Genomic DNA, 12,006 nt, shown 5'->3' on the forward strand with positions numbered 1-12,006 from the left:
CATTACTGATGACTACCTGTTTTTCTCTGTATGCTCATGTACTTAGGTAGATGTGTATGTATTCATATAGCTATACCACTGACATAACACATATACACACAAAGGGGATTTTTTTGGTTGTAGTTTTTTTTTTTTTTTTTTAAGATTTTATTCATTCGTGAGGGGCAGAGGGAGAAGCAGGTTCCTTGAGGAGAGCCCAATGTAGGACTCAATCCTGGGACTCTGGGATGACACCCTAAACTGAAGCCAAATGCTCAACCGCTGAGCCACCCAGGCATCCTATATCATACTCATTTGATTGCGTTTTTCTTTTTTTTTTCTTTCTTTTTTTTTTTACTCAGTAAGTGTAATATGCAAATCCCCACCAAGTTACCTAATAAAACTAATTTACTCTTTTTAATTATTGCATTGTGTTAATTGATCAAATTGTAATTTATTCAGCAATTCCTGTATTGATTGAAACAACTCTGTTTATAGAGACGAGAAATTGTAAAGTAAATGATAGTAAATATCTTTGTACATATTATGTATGATTACTTTTATTTCTATATAATAGATTCCCAGGAATTGGACTGCTAGGTTAAAGGTATAAGTACACTTAATTTGATAAGTGGTCCAGATTCCTTCCAAAAGAATGTCATAATTTATTTGGACAATGAATAGGACAGTGCCTTTTTGAGAAGATACCAATCTTTTAAATTTTTGCTGAAGTGATATCTCATTGTTAAACCATGTAATTGTTGTTTTGCCTTTAGCAAGTTTGAGTATTTTTTATAAACTTGACAACTTGGGTCTGCTCTCTCTCTACATATCAAATGTTTTTTCCAGTTTAATTGCTGAGTTTGTTTATGCTTTTTTCACTTTTTATGTCTAGGAAATTTTAAACTTTTATGTCTGTCTTCAAATTTCTGCTCTTGGTTAAGATTGTTTAGAAGACATGTCATCTTATAAATTATGTTGTAGAATGTATTGTTGTGTTTTATTTTTTTCATTTGTCCTTTATCCTATCTGGAATTTATTTATTTATTTTTATAAATAATGTTAAGATAAAGATCTATTTTTTTTGCTAGATGATAACCAGTTTTATGATGATTGTTTTAAAAAATAATATATCCTTTTCTCTAGAAATAGAATTTAACTTCTGACTTGTACATTTTTTTCATATGTTCTGGAATCTTTATTTAAGTTCTTTATTCATTCTACTCATTTGTGGTCTATTCTTAAGCCTGTGTCATATTCATTTAATTAGTGTCTCTTGAATGTATTCTGATACATGGTCAGGGAAAGTTTTCTCACTTTTTTGGTGGTCCTTAAGCTTTCTGCTTTATAACTTTAAGATACTATTTTTAAATTAAAGAATAAAGCTTTTGAGGTTATTTCTCAATGCATGTATAAATGCTGGGGAATAGTACTGTAAGTGAAATATTTTTCCCATTATTTTTGTAGGTGTTTCTCTACAAACTAGGGAGATTTTTAAATTAATTTTAACTGTATTGTATCATACCTCTTCTTAATAATTTATTTTTATTAATTTCAGTTTTATTTTACTAGAATTGCCTGCATTTTCTAGATATTCCATTAGGTCATTAACAGAAAGATATTTTTCTCTTTCATTCTGATATTATGCCAATTAATTCATTTTCATGTCTTAATCAGTTTCTATAATCTTCAAGTCAGTATTGAATTTTAAAGGGGTTAGTGGACTTCCTGTTCTAATCCCTAATTTTATTAATTTGATTTATTGAATGAGTAATAGCATTCATATGGTTAAAATAATAAATAAGTTTCCTGTGAACAGGCTCCTTCCCACTCTTTCCCTAATCTTTTAAGTTTTCACCCTGTACTCAGTAACCACTGTGATTGGATCACTTCCATAGATCATCAAATTTCCATACAGAAGCAAGTTCTTGATATACATATATACATGCAAGTGCACATTTATGTATATATATGTACATATATATGGTGTTCATGCAACCTTAATTTTATTTGAAATGGTTGTAGTATTTTGCTACATGTGGTACTTGCTATTGTTCTTTTTTCAAAAGGCTTAATTTTTTTCCTATTTTTTCCCATAGAGCTTTTATTAAAAATGGTGGCTGAATTTTATCAAATGCCTTTTGAGCATCAACAGATACAATGATAAGATATTTTTCTCCTTAATTTGTTGATGTATAGGGTTTGTTGATTAAAAACGAACCACTCTTGGGACGCCTGGGTAGCTCAGCGGTTTAGCGCCTCCGTCAGCCCAAAGCCTGATCTTCGAGACCCGCGATTGAGTCCCACGTCAGGCTCCCTGCATGGAGCCTACTTCTCCCTCTGCCTGTGTCTCTGCCCCTCTCTCTCTCTTTCTCTCTCTCTCTGTGTCTCTCATGAATAAATAAATAAAAATCTTAAAAAAAAAAAAAGAACCATTCTTGTATTTCTGCTATCAATTATGGTAGTATATTACTTTTGACATGTGGCTTGACTCTGTTGTCTAATTTGATTTTTTTTTAATTTAAAATTATATTTAACTTTTAAGTGAAATTGGCTTATGAGTACCTTTATTAGATTTGGCATTGAGGTGCTTTGACCTCATAAAATGACTTGGAACATGTTTTGTATTTTTCTATGGTTTAATATTATTAGAATTCTGGTTTTTTTAAAGATTAAGAATCTGCTGAGAACCCAGCTGGTCTTGGTATCTTTTCGTATAGTAGTTTTTTTAATTACCTTTAATTTGTGGTACTTGGTTCTACTCAAGAATTCATTTCTCTTGGGTTAATTTTGATATTTTCTCTTACACTGGGAAATCATCTTCTCTTTTAGGTTTTCAAATTAATTGCCATGAAATTGTATTTGTGTTGTTGTGGTTTATTTTAGTTTTGTCTTGTTTTCTTAATTATCACCTATGCTTATGGTTTTATTTCTCTTGTTATGAATCTTGTGAGTTTTCACTCTCCCTGGTCCCCCCCTACCTTTTTTTTTTTTAACCCACTCATTAGACTCTGAGTGATTATTTCATCATTTTTCAAAGAGATTTATAGATTTATGTTCTCTATAACCTCTTTATGTTAATTTTATATATTATCTCTTAGTTTCTTCTTTGTAGTTTTTTGTTTTTAAGATTCTGTTTATTTGAGAGAGAGAGAGAGCCAGAGCCCGGGGGGGTGGGGAGAGGGGGTTGGAGGAAGAGGGAGAGGCAGACTACCCACTGAGCAGGAGCCCAGCTTGGGTTGGGGCTCCATCCCAGGACCCCAAGATCACAACCTGAGCCGAAGGTACACACTCAACCTACTGAGCCACTCAAGCACATCTCTCCCTAGTTTATTTCGGTATATTTTGTTTCTTTTCTCATTTCTTTTCACAGTGTTTTTCTCCCTTGCCTTTAAAAAAAAAATTAAAATTCTTAAAGGCTGTTAAGTTTACTTCTGAATATATTTATATATTTTGCTGGAATTAAAATCCCATGGATTTTAATTCTTTTTATTGTTTTTTTTTTTTTTGTCATAGGTTACCACAGAGAGCATGATTTCCCTTTTGATTTCCTATTTGATCCATAGACTATCTAGTATCATCTCATAGTTTTAAGAAAAGATACTGTAATTTTTTTCCGAATTGTTTAGATATGTCTCTGAAATTAGTTAAAACTTTCATTATGACCATGCTTATGATCAATCATGGTAATGAACATAGGAAGAAATAATCTGTTTTTTGTTAGAGGGGTATAAAGGGTTTTAAAAATCATGTTTATTGATAATATAATTAAATTTATTTTTTTCTTCTTTCCAACTGTATTTGTTCATTCCAAAAGGTATACTGCAATTACTAAGTGTACTTGTATTTTTAAAAATAAATTTATTAAAGTTCTAATAAGTTTTACTTTATTACCTGCTGTGTTTTTTGGTATATACAGTTTTTTAACTCTTCTATTTTAGTCATAAACCACATATTTTATAATTGTATAATCTTTTTCTTTACCTCATTTAGTACTTTTGACCATAAATTATACCTTGACTGATGTGTGTTTCCTTGCAGTTACCTGAAAACAAAATACCCTTTTCCCCCAAAAGATACTCATTGCTTTCCCTGGTGGCTCTGTAACCTTGAAGAGATAAGACCTTCAGAATACTTTTATTTTCTGCCTCTCTTCCTTTTCCACCTTATCCTCATGAGATCTTGGAAGTATTTTTACCTCTGCCTACCTTCATCTCACATGTCTACAACTCTTCTACTTTGAATAGTTTAGAAATTTATTAATATTTCTTTTATGATATAGTCTTTTTGTTTCAAGTCTTTATCATGTAAATTATACATTCCTAGACGTATATAAATGTGTATTATATAACAAAGTGAAAGTTTCATTAATTACAATATTACTCTTTCTCTTCATCGTCTGTTACTACATCTCTTTTTCTGATTTATTTTTTCTTCATTAGAACCTTTTCTCAATTATTGTTCTTAGTTGGGCTGCCTGAGAAAATACACTGGATTTTTGCATATTTGCCATTTTTTTAATGTACCAAAATCTAAGCTTTGTTGGTACAGAATTATTTCCTCTCTGTCATCTGTGAATGTTCTTCAACTCTCTATTTTTTTTTTTTTTTTTAAGATTTACTTACTTTGGAGAGAGAGAGAGAGAGAGAGAGAGTGTGTGTGTGTGTGTGTGTGTGTGTGTGAAGGGGGCGGATAGTGGTAGTGAGTGAGGGAGAGAATCTCAAGCAGACTATCCATTGACACAGAGCCTGAGAAGTGGGTCTCAATTTTATGACCCTGAGATCACAACCTGAGCCAAAATCAAGAGTCAGATAGTTAACTTAGCTACACAGGCACCCCTCTCTTTTTAAAGATGAACTGGTTCTTTAACTTTTATAGATACTTGCTTTTTAGAGCTAGGTGCTTAATGTGATCCAGCATCCATGAACTTTTATCCCTAAAACCTCTTTTTTTTGTTTTTAAATTTAGAGTTCTTTTATTTGTTTTTCTGACTATAGTTGACACACAATATTACCTTAGTTTCAGGTATACAACATAGTGATTCAACATCTCTAAATGTTATGCTATGCTCACCACAAGCGTAGCTACCATCTGTCACCAAACAATGCTTTTGCAGTATCATTGATTATATTCCACATGCTATGCCTTTTATTCCCATGACTTATTCATTTCATAATGGGGAAGCCTGTATCTCCTGCTTTCTTTTGTCGATTTTGCTCATTCCCCCCACCTTCCTTCCCTCTGGCAACCATCAGTGTGTTTTCTGTATTCATAGGTCTGATTCTGCTTTTTGTTTCTTTATTCGTTTTATTTTTTAGATTCCATATATGAGTGAAATCATATGGTATTTGTCTTTCTCAATCTGACTTATATCTGACCCTCTGGATCCATCCCTGTCTCAGATTCCATTGTTTTTTATGGCTGAGTAATACTGCATTTATATATATGGCACATCTTTATCCGTTCATCTGTCAGTGGACACTTAGGTTGCTTCTATATTTTGGCTATTGTAAATAATGCTGCAATAAACATAAAGATGAATATATATTTTTTTATTTATTGTTTTCATTTTCTTAGATAAATACCCAGTAATGGAATTACTGGATCATAAGGTATTTCTATTTTTAATTTTTTGAGAAACCTCCATACTATTTTCCATAATGGCTGTGGCATTTTACATTTTTACCAGCAACACAGGAAGGTTTCATTTTTTTCCACATCTTTGTCAATACTTATTTTCTGCTTTGTTTTTTTAAGTAATGGCTTTCCCCCCATTTTTTTAGATTTACATATTTATTTTAGAGAGGGAAAGAAAGCACACATGAGGGTGGAGGGGCAGAGGAAGAGGGAAGGAGAGTTGTAAGCAGATTCTGCACTCTTGATGCTGAGCCTGACTTGGGGCTAATTCTCAGGACCCTGGGATCTTGATGTGAACCGAAACCAAGAGTCAGATGCTTAACTGTCTGCAAGCGCCCCTGATAAGGCCTTTTTAATGGCTGTGATTTTAATCTTTATTTAATTTTTAAAAAGATTTTATTTATTTATTTATTCATGAGAGACACACACAGAGAGGCAGAGACATAGGCAGAGGAAGAAATAGGCTCCATGCAGGGAGCTACTGATGTGGGACTCTATCCCAGGACTCCAGGATCACACCCTGAGCCAAAGGCAGATGCTCAACTGTTGAGCCACCCAGCCGGCCCTTTTTTAAAAAAATTTTTATGTAATCTTTATTTAATTATTAAACTTGTTTTTAAAACAATTTTTAAAAATCTATTAATTAAAAAAAATCTGTTTCCTATGCAGGGAGGGCTTTGTGACATTGAGCCTGAGAATAGAGAACTCAGCATCACCTTACTTGTTTGCTTTTCTGTCCTTAGAACATTTTAGTTCTATTGAATATTTTAAGCCCATTTATATCCATAATATAAATAACATAAAGTCCGTGATTTGCAGTTACAGAAGACTGTATCAGTGACTTCATCTCAGTTTCCTTACCTGTGAAATGTGGGTTTTTGGTAATTTACTTCCTAGAACATCTTGATTCAGTTCTAACGTGGTCCTCATATTTGCAGAATAAAGGTCAGGATTACTTTGAGGCATTTATCAGCCCTCCACAGATTGTGGAAGTCTTCCCTTTGTAGCCTACGTATTTCTCATGCATATATGTAAAAAGGCCGGTCACATAGGTCTACTTAATTCCTATACCTACATCATTGTCTCCTGTAACTATTTCTTCTCCCTGGAATCTTTCCTCCACTGATTCTCACTTCCCTTCACACCTTGGTTTGGTGGAAGTCTTATTCTGATCTTCAGATAACAACTGCAGATCTCACTCTAAGAAATCTTCCCAGTTCTCTGTAGCCTAAATTAATCTCTAAATTGTTACTCTCATAGACCTTGTATTTTTAGTCTTATCACATTATGTATTTTATTATAGAAGTGTGTGCGTGTGTGTGTGTGTAGTTTTTATTTGACCTTCTCCTACAGTTTAATATGCTTCTATACTATTGGGACTATATCTTACAGTTTAATATGCTTCTATACTATTGGGACTATATCTTACTCTGTGCTTATGTCAGGGCAAGTCGATATTTCATATATTTTAGCTGAATAGGAGCAAGAATGAAAAATGTATATTGACCAGTAATCAGTTTCATGGCTTAGTTTTGATATTCTTGCAATCAGCAACACTTTCAGTAAATTTTCTTTGTACTTTATATCTACTTTTTTTAGGGCAGGTATTTCTTAAGTCAGCAAGAAAATTAACTACAACAGGAACTTCATTAAAGCTACAATTTAGGATATGCAAATGTGAAAGGTTTCTAACTTTATCCTGTACATTTCGCATATATCATTAGTCACTGTTAGACACTTTGGTCTTGCTTAATATAATTCAGTACTGAATGTGTATTTTAATGTGAGAGTTTTGACATCAACATTTTTAACTTTCATGTAATTTATAATCTTAACTTTGAGTTAATGGAAATTGTTGCTTCTGTAGATTGTGGTTTGAAACTGCTAATAAGTTCAGTCAGTAATACATGATCTTTAGCTCCTAAGCCGTGAATAGTAGATTTCATTTTTTGTTAAAATCTATGTCTGAACTGAAAGGGGTCACAGGGTGTGAATGGTGAATAAAGCAGTAGGATGCTAATCAGAAGATAGAAGTACTAGACTCAACTCTGTTATTAACTTACACTGTGTTCAGTAAAGTAACATGGATACTAATCTCCTTTTTTAATTGGTAATAATAGCCTTGCTACTTCATAGCTCTTGTGAAGTGCTTTCATCACCATTTAAAAAAAATAATTTAACTTCTCATAGCTCTTTGAGGTAGTTATTGATCATCCCTGTTTATAGATGTAGAAATTGAGATTTAGAGAAATTAAATCACTCAAGATTTGGCTGGCAGGCCAGTCTGGAACTGGACCCCAGAATTTACCCCAGAGTTAAGACCTTTAGCTCTAGTCATGCTATGGTGAGTTTTTTGCTTATAGGATGCTACATAAGTGCACTGATATTATCAGTTTTCTCAGGTGTCACAATAATATATACGTTCCATTGCATGTTTATATGTTTCCCTTGGTGGTGTCTGATAACATTAAATTTCAGGAGTATGATTTTTATTACTTTTTCCAAGTGAATTATAAAAGCTATTAGTGATATTTTTTAATTTTTTAAAATTTGCTTCAAACCATGATTTCATTTTAAAAGTTCAAATTTTATTATTTTTTCAAAATAATTTTAAAAACATGATTACCTAATGCTGACTGTTAATATCTTTAAGTTATATAGTTAAAATTTTTATTTAACATTTAATTAACAAGTATTTCTGAATTTTCTGTCTTTATTCTACAGAATGGTAAATAACACTGATCATCTCTAGTAAGGATATTGATTCACCTCATGTAAAGTATGCTCAGTTCCTTTCCAGTGGTGTAAGTATCTAGTCCTTTTCTTAATATTTATATTCTCAATTTTAATAAAGTGAAGAAATAATCATGATTATTATCCAAAAATGATAGCAAGCATTCAGAGTTGAAAGAACTTCTTCATAATCATGTGGAAAGGAATGGATTTTTAGATTCAACTTTCTCTTTTACCATTTGTTTTCAACTTTGAAGTCTGGCATTCATTTTCAACATGAAAACTACATTTCAAACTGCCTAATAGGGTAGAAACTTACAAAACAGATGGCTAGCTACAACTAGATTCCTTGTGACAAGGAGAATAATGGAAGCATGTTACCATAACACTGCCTTTGTGTGCAAACTCCTTAGCACCTTAGCCATTTCCTTTACCTCCTGGAGATAATAATATAGTTAAGCCTATTAGCTAATGTTGGTAGCCTTTCTTTGGAGTCAGGCAAAAAAATATAAATTGATATGGTGGTATTATGTTGAAAGTATTTTGTGCTAGGATATGAACTGTAACCACTAGTTCATATTAAGTAGGCCTCTGAATAAAAGTATTCCGGGAATTTCAGATATTAGAGAAGATAAAGTATCTATTAGCTCATTAAGTGCATCTTTAGAGTCCACTGCAGAGTGCCTTTAGCATAAGTATTTTCTAAAATTTGGTGCAGTCTATGTTTCGATTAAATTCCTTCCGTTTTGTCTGACAGTTCTGTAATCCAGTAAGTAGACATTAACATAGATTTTCTTTATTATTTGGATTTTTCATTAAAGTTTTTTCCTCTATCATCTACTCTATCATATATCGAATAGGCTCAGGGGATGTGAACTGAGTTTCTGCTAAATAGCTATATCCTTGGGAAATGGCAAGGCAGTGCATTGCTTTGAGCCTTAGTTCCTCACCCCCCAACCTTTTAAAAAAATGATATACCTGCTAATGGCTGTTTTTAATAGCCATTAGAATGTAAGCATCATGAGGCCAGGAGTTTTTGTCTGATCTGTTCTTTGTTGCATCCTTTCTGCCAAGTACATGGTCTGACACATAGGGCATATTCAATAAGTGTTGGTTGAATGAATGATTTTTCTCTAAATGGTGTTTAGTTCTCTGATTCTACTCTATAAACTTGCATGTTTTTACTTGGATTTTTTACCCCAAATATGTATAAGGTGGCTGCAATAAAAAAAATTTCAGTCTTAATTGGTGGTAATTTAAAAATAACTGTTATAAAGTGTGATTGGCAGATTAGAATATAATCTCATTTTTCTCAAGTCTTTTTATTATGAAAAGAACTTTTTCATAATAAAATGAAGTGAATTTCTATCATAGCCCATATTCTTTTGTTTTAGTCAGTTCTCCTATTGGTTTGAATTATAAATTTATCTTATACTGTTATGCTCAATTCCCACTAAATCTTCATTTCTTATTTATTCTCACTTCTTATCATTTTTATACTTTAAGACTCCCATTCATTTGATGGTAATAATAACTGTAAAAGAGGCTAATGTGCCATAACTAGTAAGAAGGGTCTGAGTACATCTTTAATTGATGAATATTATGATTAATTCCAGATTAATTTAATCCTCATGAAGTAAATACCAAGTATGCAAAACAAAACTAACCTATGACTAGGTCATATTTTGCCTAGTCAGTCTAGATAAAAAGATAGCAGAATCAAGCTGAAGAAAATGCTAAGTGCTGTAATTTAATAAAATATTATTAACTGTTAATGCTTTGCAAGTAAAGTAGTGATGTTATTTTTGCACAGGTGATTTCAAGGTTAATCATTTGTGAATGCTTTAACCTTTGCTCTATATGTTTGTAAAATTTAGTTTAAGAAAGTGTTCTGGACCAAATGCTGATTTAAGAAGGGTTTAGGTATATCCAAGTAGGGATAAAATTTATTATAAAATAGGTTTACTATTATGGTCCGATAGTATGGTCTTTTGAAATATCAGTTAATGAACTGAGCCATAATCCCTGAATTTAATTGTTCTTTTATGCTTTAAACATTGTCTGTGTTACTACAGTGTCAAAATTCTTCTCACATCATTTTCTATTATTGTTGGCCTGAGTCTGCATTCAGATTAGTAATTTAAAGTGAAAGACATTCCTTATCCTATGAACAGTTCTTGTGCTACATAAGAAAATTAATTTAGTTTTTGCAGGTTATCTTTTTCTGTTATAAAAGAATTGCTGGTGTCGTGGACTTAGATGACCGTTGTAGGTCATTTACTGCCATAATTTCAGGATTACATGCTTAAACTAGGTAAATTATGAGAAGCAAAGTGTGGAAGTGACAGGCTGTACCTTTGCTCAATGCACATTGAGATACTATTCTTGATACCCAAGAAAACCTCTAATCTTGGCATTTTTCTCAGTGAAATATAGTACCTTCAGTGTCTTATGCATGATTTGATCCTGCTTATTATGCCATTATCATTTTACTCTGTAGTGATCATACATTCCATTTTAGCAATTATAGATCTTTTTACATTAGTTCTATCTTTGTATTTGGGATCTCTTTTGGTGCAAGGCACAAATATCTAATTTAAAGAAGGTGTAGAATACGGTGAAATTTATGCTTCTATATAACATACAGCAAACAGGACAAGAGATGTAGCTGGCACTCAAGAATTGCTAGAATAAAGAATGTGAATGCTGCAGAGCTTTCTCCTTTGCTCTGCATTTCCTACTATGCTTTTATTTGACAAAGTCACTTTTTTCCACATGGTGAAGAATGTACCAGACTAGTATCTTCCTGCTGCTGAGCACAGTTATAGTGACTGTCCATTTTCCTGCTGATCTAACCTAAATATTTTAGGAAAGCAAGGCTTATCTTCCTTGTGGGCCCACCCTTTGGCCAGGAGGCAGGATATTACAGTGGCAGTCCCAGGAACGTGTGGTTGGAAACAATGAGGCATTCTAGGCAGACAAAATAATATGAATATTCTGTTATCACCTTTCATGGCTTTTGGAATAAAAGTGCTTCCCATGGTGAATCTCAAATGACATAAAATACTAAATTGTTTCAGATGCTTTGGAATCGTTAGTTTTGATAGTTCTAATACAAGCTTTAGGGTGGATACTTTTCAATAACCAGTTATGGGACACCTGGGTGGCTCAGTGGTTGAGCGTCTGTCTTTGGCTCAGGTTGTGATCCTGTGGTCCCAGGATCGTGTCCCACATTGGGCTCCTCACAGGGAGCCTGCTTCTCTCTCTGCCTCTCTCTGTCTCTCATAAATAAGTAAATGAAATCCTAAAAAAAATAATGAGTTAAATTCATATAAAATTTAGTTTAGTTTTATGCTATCACATTGCTCCTTACAGAAAAGGATTTAAAGAATTCTATACAGATACTATCTGTTCTAATATAAATAGGATAGGAAAATACCAGGATTTTTTTTTTTTTTTTTTGGTCTGTGTAATAAAACAGTTCTTGAAGTCTCATTTAAACTAAGGTCAGTTTATGAAGTATTTTGAAAACATTAAGACTGAAGTTAGTAAAGGACAGGTCTACGTTATTTTATAAGGGAAAGGAATAATGTGTAAAAACCTCAGTTTACCAAATCAATAAATTAGTTACATTAATTTATTTTAAAATTTAAAAAA

At 32.6% G+C, this 12,006-nt stretch overlaps 1 protein-coding gene across 16 annotated transcripts in view; it reads left to right on the forward strand.

Moving 5' to 3' along the window:
* Nucleotides 1–12,006, forward strand: part of HMBOX1 (homeobox containing 1) — a 191,451-nt gene that overhangs the window by 66,020 nt on the left and 113,425 nt on the right. For 15 of the 16 annotated variants that reach the window (XM_041768221.1, XM_041768222.1, XM_041768216.1 and 12 more), the window contains exon 2: nucleotides 8,341–8,420. The exons of the other annotated variant lie outside the window; for it this stretch is intronic. In XM_041768221.1, the coding sequence (XP_041624155.1) occupies nucleotides 8,398–8,420 (23 nt within the window). In that variant the 5' untranslated portion in view covers nucleotides 8,341–8,397. The remainder of the gene's footprint in view (nucleotides 1–8,340; nucleotides 8,421–12,006) is intronic. 16 annotated transcript variants of the gene reach the window in all.

Source organism: Vulpes lagopus, chromosome 8 (assembly GCF_018345385.1).
Source record: "Vulpes lagopus strain Blue_001 chromosome 8, ASM1834538v1, whole genome shotgun sequence".
Classification (NCBI taxonomy): Eukaryota; Metazoa; Chordata; class Mammalia; order Carnivora; family Canidae; genus Vulpes; species Vulpes lagopus.